This window comes from Mytilus edulis, chromosome 3 (genome assembly GCF_963676685.1).
Source record: "Mytilus edulis chromosome 3, xbMytEdul2.2, whole genome shotgun sequence".
Lineage (NCBI taxonomy): Eukaryota > Metazoa > Mollusca > Bivalvia > Mytilida > Mytilidae > Mytilus > Mytilus edulis.
Window position 1 is genome coordinate 91,590,410 of NC_092346.1, and position 23,125 is coordinate 91,613,534.

General features: G+C 30.4%; 1 protein-coding gene across 1 annotated transcript; it reads left to right on the forward strand.

Annotated features, from left to right (window-relative positions):
* The first annotated feature begins 179 nt into the window (after positions 1-179).
* On the forward strand, positions 180-22,427 carry LOC139515500 (uncharacterized). The gene is made up of 20 exons (XM_071305075.1): positions 180-240; positions 1,004-1,168; positions 2,621-2,788; positions 3,233-3,284; positions 3,816-3,954; positions 4,309-4,380; positions 5,109-5,178; positions 5,707-5,764; positions 7,159-7,182; positions 10,080-10,132; positions 10,589-10,671; positions 11,339-11,498; positions 11,638-11,736; positions 12,305-12,363; positions 12,775-12,908; positions 14,308-14,396; positions 15,061-15,129; positions 15,437-15,490; positions 18,171-18,261; positions 19,940-22,427. Exons 1-20 carry the CDS (start codon positions 229-231, stop codon positions 20,008-20,010), a joined length of 1,722 nt encoding a protein of 573 aa, XP_071161176.1. The 5' UTR covers positions 180-228; the 3' UTR covers positions 20,011-22,427.
* The last annotated feature ends 698 nt before the right edge of the window (positions 22,428-23,125 follow it).

Sequence of the window (23,125 nt, forward strand, 5' to 3'; positions counted from 1 at the left end):
TCCTGATAAATCAAGCCTTCTTTCAAAGACACTGAAAATGAAACACCATGAATATATCCTACTGTAATCATATGTCTCGGTATAAGGTTACAGCTCTTAATTATTAGAGAATTTTGTCATACATGTAATAAAGATAAAAGAATGATTAATTTTTACAAATGTTTTCGATTGCTATAATCTTTTCTTTTTTCTTACTCAGGTGAAGAAAAGAATCACAGCAGCATCAACATGAATACTGAGGTAAACACTATATTAGCATCCTATAATGATCATAAGGTTTGTATGTAGCCATTATTTATAATGATAATAAGGTTTGTATGTAGCCATTATTTATAATGATAATAAGGTTTGTATGTAGCCATTATTTATAATAATAATAAGGTTTGTATGTAGCCATTATTTATAATGATAATAAGGTTTGTATGTAGCCATTATTTATAATGATAATAAGGTTTGTATGTAGCCATTATTTATAATGATAATAAGGTTTGTATGTAGCCATTATTTATAATGATAATAAGGTTTGTATGTAGCCATTATTTATAATGATAATAAGGTTTGTATGTAGCCATTATTTATTATGATAATAAGGTTTGTATGTAGCCATTATTTATGCAAATAAAGCTACTCTGTGAGTGTCTCATTGATAAGAACTCACATTCTGATATTTGGTTCATATCTGTAAGTAGCTTTTCCTAAATTCACAATAATTAAATTAGCATTTTGTTCATTCCCAATGCATGCAATAATAATTCTGAATTTCTAAATTTACAGTATTCAAATCTTATAGTTTACCTCTGAACATTAAGTGATTAATAAAGATCCTTTATTTTTTCATAAAACTCAATGGTACATAGAAAGATATTTTTACATATAAAAACATACAGATGTATATGCTTCTCCTTCTATTAATAAAGTTTCAATGCTAACACTCCACATGGTGATCAATTTTTTTAATGTAAAAATTTTAGTTAACTATTTATTGATAACTTTTTCTCTGCAGAGGTTAAACAAGTTAAACATGCTGGTATTCAAGCAAGCCAACATTAGAAAGATGCAGGAGGCTATAAAAAGTCTGTTTGACATCTTCCATGATATACTGGAGAAAGATTTTGATTATGGTGCATACTATTGTGCAAGCGAAATACTACAAAGGTTACAGAGTGTGGTAAGGTTAATCTGGAAACAGTGGTAGTACTAAAGGAATACACAATTAAATCAGACTAATGTGGTCATCATTTGGCACAAGACATGTAATCATTTTGAAGTCAACTTAATAATTTAAATTCTTGTTGATGTTTCAAATAACTCAAAAAAAAAGCTATGTCTAACCTCATGATAGATAAATATTTTCCCAAAATGTAGTTTATATATTTTTTTTAATTTCACAAATAAAGAACAACACTTCATTGAGCTTTGTATCTCATATTATGCAAGAATTTAGCAATAAAGAAGCTCTATTATGTGTTTAAAAACAATAATAATAATAATAAAATTTGAAATTGAACATTAGATATTATGCTCTTAAATGGAACATGAAAATAGAAAGGAGTCACTACTCATTTATTTTAGAAAACAAATAAATGAATGCTACCCTAAAAAATATTAATTGCGTTATCTCCCTTTCATTGAGCATAATTTAAGAAGGGAAATGTTTTCAATTTGTAAAAGTTGATCATCATACTAAAATTTGGTTAGATTATTAACTGACCGCCAATATAAAAAAATGAGAAACACTTACAGTCATGAGGCATCAATTAAATTGCTAATGTGAAACTGGGCATATGACATTTGTGTCGATTTAAAAAATTTTCATTCTTTCATTTGCGCTGATTTCATTTTTTCATTTGCGCCAATTTTATATTCACTCCTAATTGCATTTACAGTTTAACATAGGTGAGTAAATACTGGCCATACATATCAGAATGTCAGTTCAGATGATGTCGAGAAAGGTATTCTTATTTTTTTCTACACACCTCACTCTTAGCAATGATATGTCTGCAATATTTATAGATGGAACTTTTAAGTGCTGTGCGAAATACTTTTATCAGTTATATACTTTACACAGATGTAAAATGGGAACTACCCCCTTTTACCAGCAAAAGATCAACAGTGTTATGAAGTGATGTGGAAAATAATTTGCGATATCTGCAGTCAAAAACAACTTTCTTTTGTGGCTGAGGTTATGCATATTGACTTTGAACAAGCAATGCATAACGCAATTATGGATGCTTTTCAACAATTTAGAATATATTATTGTTGTTTTCATCTGGCTTAGAACTTGTGGAGGAAATCCAGTCTGTTGGGCTGGGGATCACAGAGTATAAAGACAAATTGAGTGACATTGGTAAATGGCTACCCTATTGATGGACAATTCATAACATTTGTAAAACTGGCTAACAGAAAAGGCCTATGATAATAAATGAAAAATAACATTCACCTGTAATTTGCCTGTAAAAGTATTGACGCAAATGAAATAAAAAAATCAGCGCAAATGAAAGAAAAAATCGGGGCAAATGAAATGCAGATCGGCACAAATACAAAACGCTGGTGAAAGTATAGCCTTTTGAATTAAAATGCATTTTACCTGCATTACATTAATTAGCATTTAAAATTGTAGGACCAGAAATACTGGAAAGATATCCGTAACCTGTATCTGCATGATGAATATTATGGGTATAATGATGGGAACTTCTCCGATGATGAAATGAACAATCCTGCCAAGTTAATTATGGATATGTTATCTGTACTGTGTAAATGTAAAGATGGAGTCATGGAAAAAGTTGAGGTGAGTTATATTGGTTATTGTACAAAATAGTTATGATACCACAACTTTAAGGTGCGACTATATTGCAATCACCTTGTCTGTCCATCCATTTTGTCCATCAAATATTTTTGTCATTCTTTCCTATGGTACTAATGAACAGAATAATTATTTGATATATGGTTAGAAATGGCTGGCTCAATCATTGTCAGATGCTTGATTATAGATCAAAGATTAAGGTTATAGTGCCATATCACAATAAGACATCTTTATATTGATTTTAAAAACACCTGAAGTTTACGTATCAAATTTATTAAATCAATTTTTTTTTTCTTTGTGATTTGTATATAAATCAAACCTGGTATCTGCCAGGATTGAATGTTATTAGTTTTTTAAGATTCAAATTTATATAGTTTGGTGTTTATTCGAAAAATTTGGCTTCACTAATCTATTTTCATATTTTTTCAGCAAAAAAACCAAGAAATGCAGCAGTTGGAAGCTAAACATGATGAAATGAGAAGTGAGTGATAATTGTTACTTAGATAAACGCAGTATGGTATTTGGTTAAACACATGACTTATTTCTTATCCTTGTTTATGGTATGGTATCTGGATAAAAGGAAAGGAGAGGAAAAAACAGAACTCTATGCTATGTTTGTTTTATACATGGTAAACTCAAAAATGTTTGCTCAAATTTATTAATGCATTTGTTGAAAACAGACAGGAATGCAAGATTGTTGACTTTGGGGTTTCCAGTGGCAAAGCATTACCGTTGCTATTTCTTTATAGACAATGTTAATTTTGTCCTGATCATGCATGAAATATTTGCTACTGGACGTTAAGGGAACAACAATCATGTACAGCTAAAATTGGAATTGATAAGTACGCATAAATTGCTTGAAATCCTTGTTCTGCATGCAGTGTAAGCTTTCCACACCACATATCTCGGCAGCTTTATGAGCTAAATATAGATCAGTTAAGTTTAACATTTTGTTTTAAGACAATTGAATTAGAATGTTATTTTCTTTCATTTTATAATTTGTGATTTGTAGATAAAACAACAGATTTGTATCAACAGTTACTTGATGAAAAGAGGGAGAATGCTGATAGAAAGATGGAATTTGCTAAGTTACAGGGAAAAGTTAACCTAATGGAAAGAATGGTGGAAGAAAAAACAAATAAAATTACAGAGTAATTACACCATTTTAAAGTGTAATAATTTACTTGTTGAATGTGAAACTTAATAGTGTTATCTACCTTTAGTTTGTTTTTATTACTGTTTGTAACTGGCTCAACTATAATCATAATTGACTAAGATTGTAAGTTTTCAGGAAGGTCAGTGGTTCTCTCTGGGCACTACAGCTTCCTCCACTAATAAATTCTTACTGCCATGAAATAACACAATTGTGCTGAAAGTGGTTATATACACCAATCAATCAATCAATTGAAACTATTTATTTTATTGGATTGGAGAAAAAGAATGTTTAGAAATGTCTTCTTTTAAATATATCATGTAGAAGTGTCAGAACATTTGTTATATTGTAGGCTACTGAAAGACAAAACTGTGCAATTATCTGTAAAAGAAAAGGAGAAATTGTTAGAAAATGCAAATAAAAAGTAAGTTTCTAGTATGATAATTGAATTCCTTCCGTGTGGCATACTTTCATAGATTTCGTTTGTTTATATATTGAATTAAATTGAACAACATTTTAGAAATTTGAATAAATAGAAATATTCAGTATATGTAAAAGAGACATCAATCTTAAAGCACAACGAATCTATGAAAGACATCTAAAGAGTTCATTTTCTGCCAGAATCGACAAGTGTTTAATATCTATTTGTTCCAGCAACGCAATTTGTTAGGCTCAGAATTGTCAATCACTGATCTGCCATGATTTCCAAATTTTAATTAAGACAAATTAAGCAAAATTATAGTTTAAGACAACCTCTGACTTGGGACAAGAAAAGTAACATATTGAAGGGTTTAATCACTGTTTTACTACCTGCCACCTTTTAAACACATACACATCCTTATGAACTTTTCATTTTAATGAAATAATTCCATCAGCACCTACATATAGAGTATATATCTCCCAGTTGATACCATATTCCAGGGCTTGCATTTCCTATAATAATTTGCCCTGTAGAGGGTTGCTGCTTACAAAGAAACTGTTGCACAAATGGATCTAAACGGTAAAATTTTAGTCATCTCTCCAGTATTTTCCCTGCCACCCTTATGATTTGATTGCATGGTTTTTTTTGGAATATTAGTGTCACAGATGGCCATTTATAACCTTGTAAGAAACTATAACTTTATTTGTATGTGTGTTTGTTTGTTTGTTAAGGATTGACGAATTGGAGGAAGAAATAATGGAGATGAAAGCCAGTAAACAAAGAGCAACACGGAGGATGTCTGTAAGTTGTCAGCCAATTCTGCTTGGTGTTTTGTTTTGATAATTTGACACATGTCAATGTTATCAATGAATTGTGACTTTATATAGAGCATTTACTGGATCTCTGAGAAATGAGACTTGATTCAAAACAGAAAGTTCTTTATTGAATGACAAAATCAAAAGCTCAACCACATCTAATGAAAGGAAAACAACTGACTTGATACAGGCATTTCCCTAGTAGAAAATGGTAGATTGAATCTAATTAGTGCTAGCTAAATCTCTCCCTTGTATGACAGTCGCATAGAACATTCCATTATATTGACACAAATGTGTGAACAAAACAAACAGACATAATAGTAAAAATTGTTAAAAATTGGGTTACAGCAGTCAATATTGTGTTATAATCTTAATCACTATAAAAACAAATAACTATTTTAACGAAGAAAAACAAAAGGGCATAAAGTAATATTCACAAAGAATAAATTAAATGACTGAATTCTGTGAAGTTTTAGAATTTCACATGAACAGATGTCTAATTTTTATCTTACAGTGTATAGATGATCAAAACAAGATTTTGAAATTGAAACAGGAAAGAACAAGCTATGGAGGTAAGAAATTTAAGAGTTTATGCAAAAAGAATCACTATATTTATTATCCATACAAACAACCTACAATTCTATTGATAAATTTTCTTCTTCTGCATAAAATAAATCTTCAAAGATACCAGTATTATGAATTTGTTAGACAAAGGTTTCATTTACAAAAGACTCTATGACGATAGAGCAAAGTGGAAAAGCATTCAGGATCCTTTTTTTTTTTTTTTTTTTTAACAAATACAGCTAAGGTTACTAAGGTCACTACACTTATGATATTAAATTGAGAACAAAACAAACAGACACAATAAGTACAATTGTTTACAACCAGTCAGTTTTGTTTGAATCAAGACTTATTCAGTGGTTGTATATTGTTTCTGTATATCATATTTGTTATTTTTTCATTGTTATGCTTAGATTGTTCTTGTTTTGTGTTGTAACAACACGTCACACTCTATATGTGTCTGTCCCAAGTCAGGAGCCTGTAATTAAGTGGTTGTCTTTTGTTGCTGTGTTTATAGATATAAGAAGATGTGGTATAAGTGGCAATGAGACAACTCTCCATCCAAGTCACAATTTATAAAAGAAAACCATTTTAGGTCAAAGAACAGTCTTCAACACAGAGCCTTGACTCATACCAAACAGAAAGCTATAAAGTGCCCCAAAAATTATTAGTGTAAAACCATTTAAACAGGAAAACCAATGGTCTAATCTATATACAAAACAAGAAACAGGAAACACTTATGAACCACATCAACAAACAACAACTACTAAACATCAGATTCCTGACTTAAAACAGATGCAAACAATGCAGGGGTTTAAAGGTTTAAACAGGTACCAACCTTCACCCTTACCTGAAACTGGTTTAACATCACAACATGGAAAGATGCATTCCACAGTGGTTTGATGCTTCTGCTACAAAACTAAATTGACAAGTTCAAACCCTATTGTCAAAAATGGAACAAAAACATATATGAATAAAAATAGAATTAGGGTAAAAACAAATGCAACAGCAATCATACTTTACTTTTGATAAAACTTCAAATTAAAGAGCTGATAAAAATTTACAAAAGAAGTGTTGAGAAATGAAATTTAGACATTTTTGTTTGTTTCTATCTATTTATTGCAAAAAAGGGATTGGCCAAAGAATAAGTGGCATTATAAAACATTTTTTTTTTGAAAACATAACTGTACTCTGTTTACTTTTCAAAGGATGAGAATTTTTACATATGCTTGTCATTTTTAATAGGCAAAAGATAAAGTATGAAAATTTTACATTCAAGAATACTATAGACATGAACATTTCATGCCAATGTGGTTTATAAACTTGTATAACAATATGAGATATGTCTTGTGTTAATTCAAGGATTTTTGTGACTTGTCTTTATATGATATATATCTTCTGTTAGAGGATTGTGTGGATGGTGACCTAGGTAAACATACTACATTAACTTTACCTAATTTGCATTGCTTTGCATTTAGCTTGATATATCTACTTATTCCTTTTCTTTCTCTGTAGAACTTCTTTGTATATGCCATTCTTAAATATGTCAATTAAATTGTAGTTTGAAATCTCCTTACTTATGGATGTACTAGTGTTTGATGTTTGCTGTTATCCCATTTAAAAAAAAAGAATATTAGGGACTGCACTTTAAGGAGCCATAAATCAATCAATCTGAGGTGTAGGGGCTATCAACATTTTTCCATTTACAAACTGTTTCAATCTTTGCACATTATAGATGTGCCTTTATAGTTGGATGCAGGGGTCAAAATTAGCGCTGGTCCGGTGTTCCGAGACCAGTAGACTTTGTCAGGTGGTGGTCTGGTGGACCAGTGGAAAATTGTCGATTAGAATTACTGATTGCACCGCAATCTCAATCTATTTATCAAAAAAAATACCTGCGAAATAAATTACACGGTACTGGGGGTTATTATTTATATATATACAGTCCGCCAAAAGTTAAGCACCACCGAAATATAACTGGCAATATTTTTTTAACTATTGCAAAAAAAGTATTAATGTTAGGTGTTATGAATTACCTTTAACATACACTAAGAAAATTCATTACGACCAAAAAGATTGAACTCCGATAAATCAGTCAAGCAACCTTTTATCAAAGGTCATCTGCGCGATTACAAATACACTGTTTCTCCAGATGTTCGTGTTAGTGTTCGTACATTGGTCCGTCGACTTCATACAGGCAAACGAAGAGCAAGTCGTGGTGTATAGAGACCTGTACCTACAAACAGGCACTCTACCGTCAGATTAAAATGGGATAAAGATCATCTATGCTTGAACATAAGAACCTGACAAAATGGTCAGATGGGAGTCAGTTTCCTTTACTGCCAGTAGACGCCATAATACGAATTTCGCGGGGGAAAAAACGGCCTATGACAAATAAAATATTTGCACAAGGACTGCATTCAGTGCTGGTGGTGTTCCAGTACGGGCTTGTTTCTAATACCGTTATAAGCTGGGTATGCATATTCTGCAGGGTAACATAAATGGACAGGCATACAGAGATTTGGTGCCTTAAAACACTGTAATCCCTCAATTTAGTAATTCCCCACTTGCGTCAACATTGTCAAGACTCTTGTACCTGAATGACAACGCTATACCACACAGGGCAAGAATTTTAACCGAGTCCAAATGGCAACCAGCCATTTACAATAATGTTTGGCCTTCCTTGACTCCATACATAAACCCTATCAAACATGTCTGAGATGCCATTGTCGGAAATCTCAATCACAAAGATCCACCTTCACAAAAGTTTGTCGATTTAAAAGTGGCATTTGTTGTTTAATGCAAAAGATTTTCTCAACTAAAGTTTTGAAGGCTTGTACCGAGAATGATACGGCGTGTTATGAAACTGTACCGGAAGAGAGGTTGTTACACATGCTATTGACTCAAATATTGACATTAAATTTGCCGAACATACCAAAGATTATGTGTAGAAAATTTTAATGATATTGGATGATTAATTGTTGTGAAAAAATAAAATCACAGTAAAACTTTAATTCCGTTTCTGAATTGTGTAATTTACACTATTTCTATGAACTAAAAACCTACATGCATAGAACCTTCATAAGTGACCAAAATTTTATTTGTGGTTTGTTTATGGTATACATTAGCAAAATTGCTATATGATTGTTTTCTATTTTTCGAGGAATAATTGTTTTTTTAAATTTGAAAAAAAATCGATGCAATAAAAGTAGGTGGTGCTTAACTTTTGGCGGACTGTATATATCATTTTGTCGAATAAACATCATTTTTTTTTAAATTCAACCCCTGGTTGGATGTGACTTGCCAAACAATGTCTGCATTTACTCATAAACTGTTCGACCAAAGCTTTCAAAATTTTAATATCATGTTACTGACAACAAAATGGAAGTTAATTTCAGCAGTTGGGGTTCTTGTAAGATTGAAAAATGGTGTTGCCAGTCGTGTCCGTGCTGTTATTCATTAAATATTTAACCAAAGCTTTTCAAATTTTGATATTTTGTCATTAATAACAAAATGGAGGTCAAGTTTGATATTGACAATTCACTTTCACTTTTCTGTCTTTTACAAAGTCCTTTAAAATTGATTATTATAAAGCGTATGCTACTTAGTCTTTATCTGGTAGCACTCATTCTAGCTTAGTATTACTACCTGTATTTTATAATATATATATGTTTATTATCCTCCTTAAGGAGAGTATGAATATACATGAACATAAATACAAATGTGGTATAATACAGAGTGTTAATAATAAGAATTTAAATAACGATTTGAATAAAATAAAAGAATAAATAAATATTTATATTAATGATTAATTAAATAGATCATTGAATAAGTAGAATAGATAAGTAAATGTTCAGATTAATCGAAAAATGTCTTTTAAGATTTTTCAGTTGTAATAAATATCAAGTTAACTGTCATATTCCTTACATGGCTTTCCTTGTATATTTAGAATTGAAAGTTTTATGCAACAAATTATAAGCTAACACTCACTACATTCCAAACTTTCTAAGACTCTACCAGTAGTTCTGTATTGTCATAGTTTTAAACATGAAAGTTCCTAGTTTTGAAATATTAATTTTATAAAAAATATGCTTGTAATTGGTTCTTCTTGAATTAAGGATATTAGTTGTTTATTTAAACAAAGACTTTTTATAATAAGGTTATTATCAATGTATGATTAAATATATAGTTCAAGAAAAAAGGAAAATTACTTATGAAAAGAGACTAACCAGGTTTAGTTTAGTTGTTAAGATAGATGTCTTGAAGAAATTGTATATGAAAAAATAGAACAAGTGGAACAGTACTATTTTCTTTTTTGTATTTTAGGAGGTTCAGATGAAGTACAACAATTAAAAAGAGAGATCTATGTTAAAGATAAGGTAAGAAGTAGAAGGACATAATAATGTATTTACCCCTATGTTTTGGTTGTAAATGAAATTAAAATTCAATCTTGTTTTCTGACTCTTTCATGTTGATTTTATTTTACAAATTGATTAAAAAAATGTTACAGCTGTGTGTACCTATGAATTAAATACAGAATTACAGATAAAGCATGTCTGAACTTTGTGGATGACAATTTGTGATTTTTTTTTTACAGATTTTGAAATCATAAGATGCTGTTGAAAATGCTTAAAACAAACCATAGTAGTAATGAACAAACACAAAATGAATAGTTGATAATCTTACAGATAGAGCATTATTATATTTCAAACCATATACTTTCAGAGCATTATTATATTTCAAACCATAAACTTTCATCACGTTTCGTGTTTCAAGAAATAATTTCTTCAAATTGGAGAATTATATCACTTCTTGAAATTTTCTATTTAATAAAGGATATAGCTCATTTAGAAGATCAGTTTTACTCAGAACAAAAAGTAGTCCTAGGTATAATTGGTGGGATCAGAACTGATGTCAAGTAAGTAAGGGTATTTTACCATGTGTTAAGATATGTTTACATACTTAGCTTTCAAATGATTGTTAGTTCCCATTGGAGGGTAATCCAAAAAAGCTCTTTGGACACACAGAATATATGCAGTATGATTTCCATTTGCCAGCACTTGGTCTAGCACCACTGCTAGTGGTTCCTTAGGTTAGAATTTAATGTTTAGGTTCTGACATGATTCATAACAAATTAACATACATGTAGTTCTTAAGCTCACCAACACCCTAGACAACTTGGTCATCCAGAGATCAACAGACAGTGATCTTCACCATTCTCTATATAATGTCTCAAGTACCAGAATTGGTTTTACAAACAAAATTTTGACTAAAATTTGTCATATGTATACTGAATTGTTCATGACATAAGATAAATGTTAGTCATATTTTTTTTGGTGAAACTGACTCCGAACCCACATTAATTTAAGAATTGTTAGGAGTTATATCTAGTTTAAGGTTGTGCAGAGAAATGTGAAGCTGCAGCAGGTACTGTGCAAGACCCTTAACTTTTAATGTTTTTGCTGTGCAAGCATATAAAAAGATGATGCTATTTATGCTTTAAGGATGTGTTACATAGTAAGCTGTGGTTATGCTCCACACATTTCCAATATAAAATATATTCTAAGTATTTTCTTATTTTACAGTATTTTAAGTGAAAAGTTTTACATAGAAGAAGAACATATCAGGGATCCACACTTTGTTAAATTGACAAAACAAATAGACAAGATTTATAATAGTGCTACTGAGGGAAGGCTTGCTATCATAAAGAACATGCTACCACCACACTATACATACTATGACAAGGTAAATTAACCTTACTCTAACTTACTAAACAAATAGACAAGATAGATAATAGTGCTACTGAGGGAAGGCTTGCTATCATAAAGAACATGCTACCACCACATTATACATACTATGACAAGGTAAATTAACCTTAATCTAACTTACTAAACAAATAGACAAGATTTATAATAGTGCTACTGAGGGAAGGCTTGCTATCATAAAGAACATGCTACCACCACACTATACATACTATGACAAGGTAAATTAACCTTACTCTAACTTACTAAACAAATAGACAAGATAGATAATAGTGCTACTGAGGGAAGGCTTGACAACTAAACAGGATATATAAGGAACTAATAAGAGGGGAAAAGGGGCAGAAAATAGGTATAGGACATTCAAACTCATAAGTGTAAGGAAACTGACAATAAATTAAAAATGAACAAAAGACATACGCAATATGATGCATACAAAACTTCAGATTATGCAGCACAAACCCAACAAAAACTAAGGCTGATCTCTTATGCTCTAGGAGGGTTAGTAGATATTCCTTATGACTGGAAACAGCTGAAATGTTAAAAAGAAAATGAAAATTCATCCAATTATTTTGAACGTTTATAGAAATTTGACCTGTTTGACCTGTCATGTGAAGATGATCCATTTGACTGGAATTTTCCAAATGGTTGCTGTTGCCAGGGAGTGACATTCCCTATCGCGTGCAATTATTATTGGTAAAGTAGGGTATTTTTTTACAATTTGTCTATTTTGAATAGGAATTTGTTGAATAAAATGTATTGTTGAGTTTATTAATGAAGTTTTTTTTCTAGGAACTAAAAGTAAGAAAATTAAGAAGATTGTCTAAAGCAGCATCAGTACCTCATATGATGTAAGTCGATTTACAAACAAACTCAGTTATTATTATTGACGGTTACAAGGAAAGTGTGACAGTGGATATATAAGATATTAATTAATTTATTTAGAAATGAAAATGCATGCAGAAACATAGTGGCTATAATACAATGTTGGAACTTGATCCTTTGGTCAGATCTTTTCCATTACATGTTTACCCCCTACATTGAAAGTTAACTCCCCTTTATTTCAATAATGTAAAACTATGTAAAATGTACACTGGGTTGGGGATGGGTTATTTTTTTTAAACTGTCAATAATGGTGTCATTGTTGTATAAACCTTTTTTATCTACATTTGTTGTTGAATTATCTATAATTTTCTTGTCTATTCTCTAGACATAAACTTGTGCACAGAAATCATAATGTAAATTTTGTATTCATGTTTTAGACCTGCAGAGATTAATAGGACACCACTACCTACTATTGGTGCTGCATTGGGAACGTTAGGCAGTAAGACCAGCAATGGAGGAATTACCAGTATACCAGAAACACCTACGCCAACAAGAAAGTTAGATGTTGTTTGTATGTATAAAAACTTAGTATTTTGATATTTTCTCTAGACAGTATATTACAATTTTCCCATATGTGAACTTCATTGGTGACTAATGTCATCTCTATACACATTTTTTTCGGACAAATAATGGTTCAATCAGTTCACCAAAGTTCAGATTGTGAAATGACAAATCAAGACAAAAAAACCTGAGGAATTAGCATGAACTACAAAAGGACCAGGTGTTCAAACATGGTTAGCATTTCCTGCTATGGACATCATCCTCCATGGGGATCATGGGGATTCAATATGTCATTTTCAGGAATAGGGTTCACATATGGGATAACTAATATGGTATTTAAAAATCTAAACAAAGTAAAACATGTAGCTAGAAGTTTAAATCACATACAGATGGTTAAGATAACCAATTCTTGATGGTGATCCTACCGAGTGTAAAACTCATATATATAATGTCTTTTTGAAACATTCTATTCAACACTCTATTCAAACTGTTCAACTTTGTTCTTGTTTTGGCTTTCAAACTTTTGTATCTGGGCGTCACTAATAAGTCTTGTGTGGACGAAACCGCTTTTGGCGTATTAAATTTAAAAACTGGTGCCTTTTTTAGTTATTATTCTTGTGTTTCTTTGTCAAATATGTTCTCCTATTTATTTGTATTGTAGTTCTGTAATGTTGTGTTGTCATTTTAATGTTATATTTAACATGGCCATTAAAGCGAAAGGTTTGGCATGCCACAAAACCAGGTGCAATCCACCATTTTTTTCTTTAAAAAATGTCCTGTACCAAGTCAGGAATATGGTCATTGTTATATTATAGTTCGTTTCTGTGTGTGTTACATTTTAACGTTGTGTTTCTTTTGTGTTGTTTGTTTCCTCTTATATTTGAGTGTGAATTCACATTATTATAAGACGTGTCACGGTACTTTTCTATCCCAAATTCATGTATTTAGTTTTGATGTTATATTTGTTATTCTCATCGGATTTTGTCTAATGCCTAGTTCGTTTCTGTGTGTGTTACATTTTAATATTGTGTCGTCATTCGCCTCTTATATTTAATGCGTTTCCCTCGGTTTTGGTTTGTGACCCGGATTTGTTTTTTCTATCGATTTATGAGTTTGGAACATCGGTTACTACTGTTGCCTTTATCTACCTCATAACTCTGTTGGAACAGTAAAAACATTTTAACATTGCACAATATAGATTGTCATATCTAACAGAAATGTTGATTTATTTAATTAAATCATTAATGCTTGAGTTATAAGCATGTTGATTGTAGAAACACGTAATGAAATTGAGTAAGAGTATACTGATGAAGGTTTTTATTCTTTTGTGAGGTCATGATTTAAATGTTACCACTTACCCATTTTTTAAGCTTTGACTTTTTATTGATCTAGTTGTTTTTATATAACAGGTGAAAATCCAGTGATAATTAATCCAAGTACAGGTAGAATCAACAGCATGGTATACCTCATGCACTTCCCTCATATGGCACAAAATTTTGTAAGTATGTACTATGTAGTCACCACAAATGTAAACATCATATGATATAAGAACACTATTTTATAAGTTTAAAATTTTATTTATTTGTACTTTTCAAAAGTTAAATATTTCAAACATTTTTAAAAACATCCTTTGAAATGTTGTGTTCTTACTAAATCTAAATTATTATGATAAAATCAATACAGTTTCCTTTATTGCTGTTTTGCTTTTTGATAATTAACCAAAACAAGCCAATGTTAAGTCTGATTCATTACAGATCCTTTTTTCCTTTATGGAGAATTTTTTGTACATTCCAGTTCTTATTTCACATAGGATATTTCAATAAAATGTTGGAAATAAGCTTACTTTTAATGAAATGAAAACTTCAATAAACATGGTGACTGCAAGTTTAAAAAAGGTCAACAACTTTAAAAAATGAAGCATGGCATACAAAAATAGTTCATCTAAGAAATTCATGTAAGATATTCCCAAGTATACACTTTTTATATTGGATACAAATTTGAAGAAGTCTGACAACGATTTTTGAAGGCAAAAGTTTCAACTGAGGTACCACATAGAGGAGTCAAAAGTTGTCATTATGAAGTAAAGGTGGAAGCATCATTAGACTTCATTATTGAGAAAAGGGGTAAAACATCCCTATAAATTAGAACTCCTTCTTTTCCAGGTCCTTGATCATTGGAAAAAATTTAAAGAATATGATACAGATAATGATTTAGCATTAGATCTTCTGGAGGTAATAATCTATAGTAGATATGGTTGTCTTGTAAAAAAATATGCATAATAATTTGGAATTGAAGAAAACGTAATATACTGATTAGATTTGTAGGATAAAAACTATATACTGTTATATACATTGTTAACAAAAATGTTTGTATCAACTACTAAACAGCTTCTTTATATACTTTTCAGTGAATTTCAAAGAAATCTTTGATCAATAAAATGTCTAAAAAAAAATTGGGAAAAATTTGATTTAGGTCAGTTAAAAAAAAAGAATGATAATATATTAACTCAATTTTGATATTTATTTCTTATGATTTCAGGTGACAAAAATTTTGCAAAATATAGGATGCCAGTATACTCCAGATCAAATTGAGGTAATTTAGTAATGTTTTTTTCTGTATCACCTCAGCTAATAATACAAATAATATATTTATTTGACAATCACAGTATAGTTTACCAGTGTAATTAACACAAAACATGTTTTATAATAACTTTTAAGATGTGAAGTTTGAATGTAAATGAAGATTGTGAGGGTAGCCAACTACCACGGTATAATGGTTATGACATCTATAAAACACTTCATAAAAAAATGGATATGAAATAAGCCAAATTCACATTGTATCCCACATCAAAACTTACCTAATAAGCATGATTAAAAAAAATCTGCACCTGCCTCAATATTTTCCATATTTTCTGTCATTTAAAATGTTCATTTTTGACCTGAAAGCACTTGTTATACACAATGCTATAATGTCTGCCCCTTTTGGAATAAATATTTTATACCCTATATACTGTTATATTTCTTTCAGTGGAAATAATCTTTCATAATATTTCCTCCATTTGGACAACAAATGTTATACAGGAATTTCTATTTCATGACAACTTTCATTACAGTTCATAGTCTGTGTGATGTTAATTCAAGGATTATTACATGTATGTAACTGATTCATCAAAATTAATAAAAAAAATTCTCTTAGTTCATTTATACAATATGGGTGTACTGCTTGCAAGCTTTTTAAATATTGTCAAAATATTAAAAATTCTTTTGACATGATGATGAAAGTTGTCTTACATGAGGGTACCCATATTTTGCACCTGTTTTTACAGTTTTTTCACCTACGTTTATTACAAAATCGGATAAAAGTTTTCAATCTGCTTTTATTTTGTAGATGTATCCTTATTTACAATATAGTTACACAAATTTACTTTTAAATCCAAACGGAAACATAGGAAAATGGGTTTGAATCTATGGATAAATGATCCAAGATTCTGTAATGAGGAGTACCTAAATTGCACCCATGCTTAAAGGGGCACTAGCTATGAGATACATGAAAAATTTAAATTATGATTTTTTTGTTCAATCATTAATGAAAGTGAAATAGTGAAATAATAATTCGCTAATAACAGCCAGTATGGTTCAATTTTGTCAAAATAAGCTAAGAAACATCAATGATGAATTATTCACTTGCAAGTGAATAATTCGACCTCATTGAATCTGTATTCATGTGAACTTCAATTTAACCCCTTAGCTAGATGAGGAATATGCATGATTGATGCGTGTTAGGCTATTAAAAGAAAAGAATGTCAACAGTGAAAGTGAAACAAAGGTAAATCATTTGATTGACTGATTCGATCCACAAAAAATCATTCTTATACAGGTAAAATCGAAAATTAACTTATCAGTCCCAAACCAATGAACTCGAAGGGGACCTCAGGTTTGCACTCCGTCAGTCTGTCTGTCTGTCCATCCGTCAGTCCGGCAAATCAGTTTTCCACACTTTTTTTTTCATGCTTGAAGATATTGATTTGATATTTGGTGTATTGTTTTATCATGACAAGTTACAGTTCAAGTTGGAATTTTGTTCCAGTCTGATGATTTTGTGCAGAGTTATGGTCCTTGGACTTAGAAAATTCACTCAAATAATCAGTTTTCCGCACTTTTTTTCGTCATGCTTGAAGAGATTGATTTGAAAATTGATATATAGTTTAATCATGACAAGTTACCCATCAAGTTTAAATTTTGTTTCGGTCTGATGATTTTGTGCAGAGTTATGATCCTTGGACTTAGAAAATTCACTTAAATAATCAGTTTTCAACACTTTTTTTGTCAAGCTTAAGATATTGACTTGATATTAGTTATATAGTTTACACTATTAAGAGTTAAAGATCAAGTTAGCATTTAGTTCCAACACAATGAATTTTTAACTGGTAAGGGACTATGTATTGCCATGCAATACTCACAAAATGCTTGTTTTTTTAACCTTAAAATTGAAATCAAACAGACATAGAAAAATCCATTTGCATGAGGTCCATATATATATCTATTTATATTTATGTTTATGTTTATATTGTGTTATGTGACCGTCGGTCATCTCAATAGTTAATTAGATGGCGTCTAGACTAAAATACACACGAAACAAGGCTACATATTATCGAGCCCATGCCATGTAAATTGTTTATTTTAGACTTTTTATGATTTGGATAAATGTTTTACACTGTTATAAATCTAATATGAGAATTTGAGTCAAATCGGTGAACATGAATTTGACAGCTAGTGCCCCTTTAACAATACATACGTTTTGTTTTATTTTCTTCACATTTTTTAACAATTTGACAATAGTCCATGCTTGGTATGCATTTTTTATGAAATGGGTGTCTGTGTCATATTCATAATTCTCATTTTAAATAAAAGACTTCTTGTAGACGTCGCATGCAGCGTTTCCGTAAATTTTACTTTTTTCAGTGAAGACATTATCTGTTGGTTATTATGTGACTGTTTTGTGAGCAAGTATACTTAGCTATGTTTAAAAACGTGTATAAGGGCAAATTATAAATCACAAATTATTTAGTCTATAAGAAAACCTATAAGATTTCTTCTGCCTTTTTTGTAAACTGGATGCAATTTGGGTACTCTGGCTTTATCTGTTTATTGTAGGATTTGATTAATCCAACATAAAATATGTAAATGACGAATTTATTTCTTCATTTCCATAATTTTCACCCTATTTTTCAAAAAGTTTCAGTCATTTTACTAACAATTTATTCTCTCTACAGGAAGCAATAGCAGAAGTAGACAGAGACAATTCACATACACTGGACTTTTTTGAATATTTACTAGTGGTAGATAAAATCACCAAAAAATCAGGTAATAGATCATGTTATAAGTACCTAGCCTTTTACAGTAAGTTATGTGAAAAAGCCTGTATTTTTACGATAAAGTTTTAGAAAATGAATATTGGTTTTTCCTTATTACTAATTTCTATGAAGGGGAACAACGTGTATCCAATTATGATTTTGTAATTGAATCAATTTTTTTTTAAATGACTCTCTTTAAAGAGCTACAAGTATTGTATGTTTACTGTATGCTTTTGCAAATATGGTTTAACAGATAAAATAAAAACTTAGCATTATTTCCATGACAAACCATGATAAAAATTGTATAAGAGAGTTGGAGTATACATCACCGGGACAGCAACTTAAAACAAAAGACATTTCCAAGTCAACATACAGTCCATCAATGGTGCGTACACTATGACAAACTCATTTTTTGCCTTTATTTAAGATCTAACATCAACACGTAATTCTCCCAATAACAAAAAGGCGTGAAGATATGACACAAATCAACCCCTGATAAAGTTCCTGACTTGGAATAGGCAAATAAACATTAGACAGGAATCAAGTCTTGAAATAACCAAAAGTACTTACAATCAGATCATAAAAACACTTTACTCTATTATATATATTGACCTCTTAATGTCTTTATAGTTCAATATATAAGCATTTGCCATCACTTTGCATCTGACATTCTCTTCTGTTTTCTGGGAAAAGTTTTTACATTTCCGTTTTATACTCTGAAACTGAAATAACTTACCAAACTTTGAGCCAAACTTTGAAGGAAATTAGTATGAAAGGTCTTTTAGAAAAAAATCATTATTTAGTTCTAATAAGAAGCAGTTAATCTTTGTTTCCCATCAGTCAATTTAGAAAAAAAAACCACTTTTCCGCTGAAACTACAAGGAAAGATGTTTTTTAAACTTAAGGGGCTTGATAATTTGAAAACCTTCTACAAGAGAGCTATATGTATGTTGATTGAATGATAAACAAGATTGCATTCTTGTCACATAGTTCCATTTGAAACTCTATGGCAAATCACAGTGCTTTAGTGTCCTCTCTCAAACTGCTTGGCAAATTTTAATCTATGAAACATTGGACAAAATGTGTTGTAACTGTAGGAATAATGATCTGTAGGCCAATGAGCAACATTACAACACAGAAAGCAGAATACATCTTAATGAATGTCTTCAAATAGTCTTAGGCATGTGTCCATACAATATGTCATGGTCTTAATCACCTCAATCATCAACACAATTTTTTCCAATGACATATATTCCATCGACACCCTTTGATATTTACATTCATCCTCTACTCTTAAAATCCAAACTAACAGTAAACATGAGCCAAATTTATAAAAAAAATCTTCTTCTCTAAAACCACATGGCTAACTGTTTTAAACTTTAGGAGAACAGTGAAACAATGTCATCCAATGTTAAACTTGTAAGAGTAATTAAATTTTGATTGGTCAGGGATTCAGGCTCATTGGAGCCCTTAGTTAGGTTTTATTATTGTGGAGTAACTGTTTCGTTGAATGTATATCTCATGTTCACATGTTTAATTTAACTACTCTGTTGGATTTATTTTGATTAATTTCTAAATAAGAGATACCTTCCAAACAATATTTTTGAGAGTTTGGGACAACTGTATGAATGCTGATTTTTAAAGCTGAATTTTTTTTACTTTGATATAAATTTTGTTTATTTTTTCAGGAAAGGGTAAATTATTTCAATCTGGCCTAAAACAGAACCAGGAGGCATCCAAGGCTTGTGTTATACAGTGACTGCACATTTAATATTGAAAAACTGATAATTGGTTACAATACCTGATACCAGAATTGTGCTCATATAAGTAGATCTCAAGATATCTGTGATAAGGTATAGAACCACTAATTCCGGCCTGGTCGGAAAGAACATACAAGAAAGTAGAACGTATTTAATAGATAATAGTTCCTACGCATAGCTGTATCTTTGTTAATAGGTGAAAAGTTTGGGTAGTTTTGGTATCAAATGAAAGCTTGGGGACTTTGGATCACTGTAGAACCCTTGTTGAAAGTTTCTTTTGGATAATAAAAAAAGTATATCAAATTATAATAGGAGGGCACATTTGCCCTGTAGTTCAGTTCAGAAGTACCTGTTTTTGTATTATCAAACTTCTGGGAACCAGTTCGCTCTAATATGCAATTAAAGTTATGTTGAATTTTTCAGCACAAGTCAGGATAAGGTATAGTTTTGACATGAAATGACTGCCACTTTTGAACTTGAGACAAAGTAGCCATAAATGCTTTAAATTTCAGAATTTAACATAGAAAGCAATGGGGCTATGAATTAGTGGTTTTATACCATAATACATTTGTGTAGTTATGCTAAACCCAGGTAGACAAGGAAGTAAACTCTCAGGTTTACAGGAGCTGAAAAATACTTAGCTCAAGTAAACCAGACAATTTGGTAAATTATGTTTCACCCAGATAACCACAATCCTATTAAACTCACATAGACTCTATATATTTTATCCTGCTAAACTTAGAAAGACCAAAATTTATTTTATCTTATAATGTTAAATCCCTATAGACCAGACAATTTATTTTATCTTACTATGTTAAATTCCAATAAACTAGAAAATCATTTTGTTCAACTGGGACCAGACAGTTTACCATATCTTTATATAAATTTAAATAGATCAAATAATTTTTCCCAAGCAGTGTTTTACTGAGTAAGGTCCTTTGTCTTATTTGTTTGCTGAAGTATTCAATGATATTAATGTTAAGGATGTACTAAGGTGAAATTAAAAAAATCCAGAATTTAAAATTGATACTATAAGTCAGAAAAGCATTAGTTAAGGAACAAAATAAGCTAAAAAATTGATAGGTTATGGAGCTCCTTTTCAAGGTATTTAATTTAAAAAAAATGGTAGGAAAAGGCTGACTCATACTTTTACCTTATATTTGCATTGGCATTATTTGGGTCTCAAATTGAAAGAAAAGAAATCTAGAATCTTTTTAAATTTTGGTAAATGACCTTTTATGAGCTATTGAAGTCTTATATGAAAAGAAAAATGGGTGTTTTGGGGCAAAATATTTTACCCTGTATCGTATGAAATAAACAAAGGAGTCAGAACATTTTACAAAAATTCCTAAACCTCACCTAAGTACATCCTTAAGGCATTTTGACAAGTTTAAATATTGTGAAAAAAGAAAAATACTTTCATTATAATTCAAAAATCTTGGGTTGTAACAAGCTATAAATGTATATTTGAGTTGAATCATATTTCTTTTTATGATCAGTTCATAGCTTTTTACAGCATCAAAGATTACACAAATACTTTCTTTGTTTTCCACTTTTGATATTAAATGCCTTTGCCATTACCTTGCTGATCAGTTTTCAATCATTATTAAGTACTGTAAAATCATAAGCACCTTATGGATGTATTGGCATAGAACATACTTCAGCATACGAATTGTCAAATATTTTGTGAGTGGGGATGCTTCTAACAAAAGTGCCTTCAAAGGCACACACTTATATTAATCACTTCAATAGTCAGTCTAATAAGACATTTTGCACCACTCCAAATTACTCTAGGTACTTTACTATTTTACTGAGATATGTTGAAATATTTGTTATAGGTCATTTGAAAGATTTGAGTTTTATTACACCTGGATATACATATGTCTACATACAATTTTAATGATATTTAAGCTACACTTAGTTAGAGATTAATACTATATATGCATCTGTCCTTCAAATTTGGGTTTAAGATATTAATTTGTTAAACCCACAACTTTATGCTATATTTTAAAGATAAATTGGTGTTCAGGGCCTTACTGGTATAGAATTGTAGTAAAAGCTATCAAATATTGATGTATTCAAGCCATTTTAATTAATTTTCATCATGGAATAACTCATTTTTTTAAAATATTTACTACCTTATTATGTCCCAGTAAGTCCCTTTTTTGGTCTTTTAGCTTTATAAGAAACACATTTAACTGTTAATAAACTTTTCTGCTTGAAACATGGTAGCATAATGGATGCCAAACATATCCCTGCATAACATGTACTTTCCATTTGAAACTGACAAAAATAGTATTATTGTTTAAATGTATTTAAGGTCCAGGTAGTTTTCACAGAGTATGTTTTGTTTAAAAGTATTTTTGTACCAGGTAGTTTTCATAGATCATGTTTTTTTATTCATATTGAAATGCTCTAAAAATGTTATTTGTTTTGTTTATATTGTTTAATTTTTTTTGCATATATATTTATATTAAAAGATTGCTAGATAGAATTTGTATTTCTTCGTGATATCATAAATCTGAAGGTGACTAACTAAGCTGTGAGCATTGGTTTAGTTTTGAGGCTTGTTCATTTGAAAGATAACTAATGAGGAAACAAATGACATTATTGTCTAATCAAGCCAACTGTAACCTAATATATAATAGGACTATTTGAGCTTTGTAAATAATGCCAAAACTTCGTAGCTGGCTCTACTTCTTTAACATGGAAATAAAAATGGATTCCACAGATAAAGCTTACTAGGTTTTCATACTTTGACTTACACACAGAAATCGGCAATGATTGTAGTTTGAAAACTTAACCTTGCCATAAAAGAACGACTAATTTTCGTAATGTGAATATTCCATTTAATGTTGCCGCATTCTACTTCTGCTTCATATATAAACTGAAAGATATGTAGAGAAGTACGGCAATCCGTTGTGGAATTTATTCCCTATTTATTAATATTAAAAAAACAATATCATTAACTAAACTATTATGAATTTACCACACTGAGCAGAATTTATTCGGACTTTTAAATGATAGCTTATCCAAATTACAATTTTAGTTCAATACATTCAAAGGATTTGCCACGGAAAAGTTTATGCCCTATATAAGATAGTATGTTTTCTG

Bases quoted from the DNA above. Each gene is read 5' to 3' on its own strand.
- LOC139515500 (XM_071305075.1), top strand. The intron at 3,955-4,308 runs GTAATTACACCA...GTTATATTGTAG, and splicing joins AAAACAAATAAAATTACAGA to GCTACTGAAAGACAAAACTG. The intron at 12,364-12,774 runs GTAAGTCGATTT...TTCATGTTTTAG, and splicing joins GCATCAGTACCTCATATGAT to ACCTGCAGAGATTAATAGGA.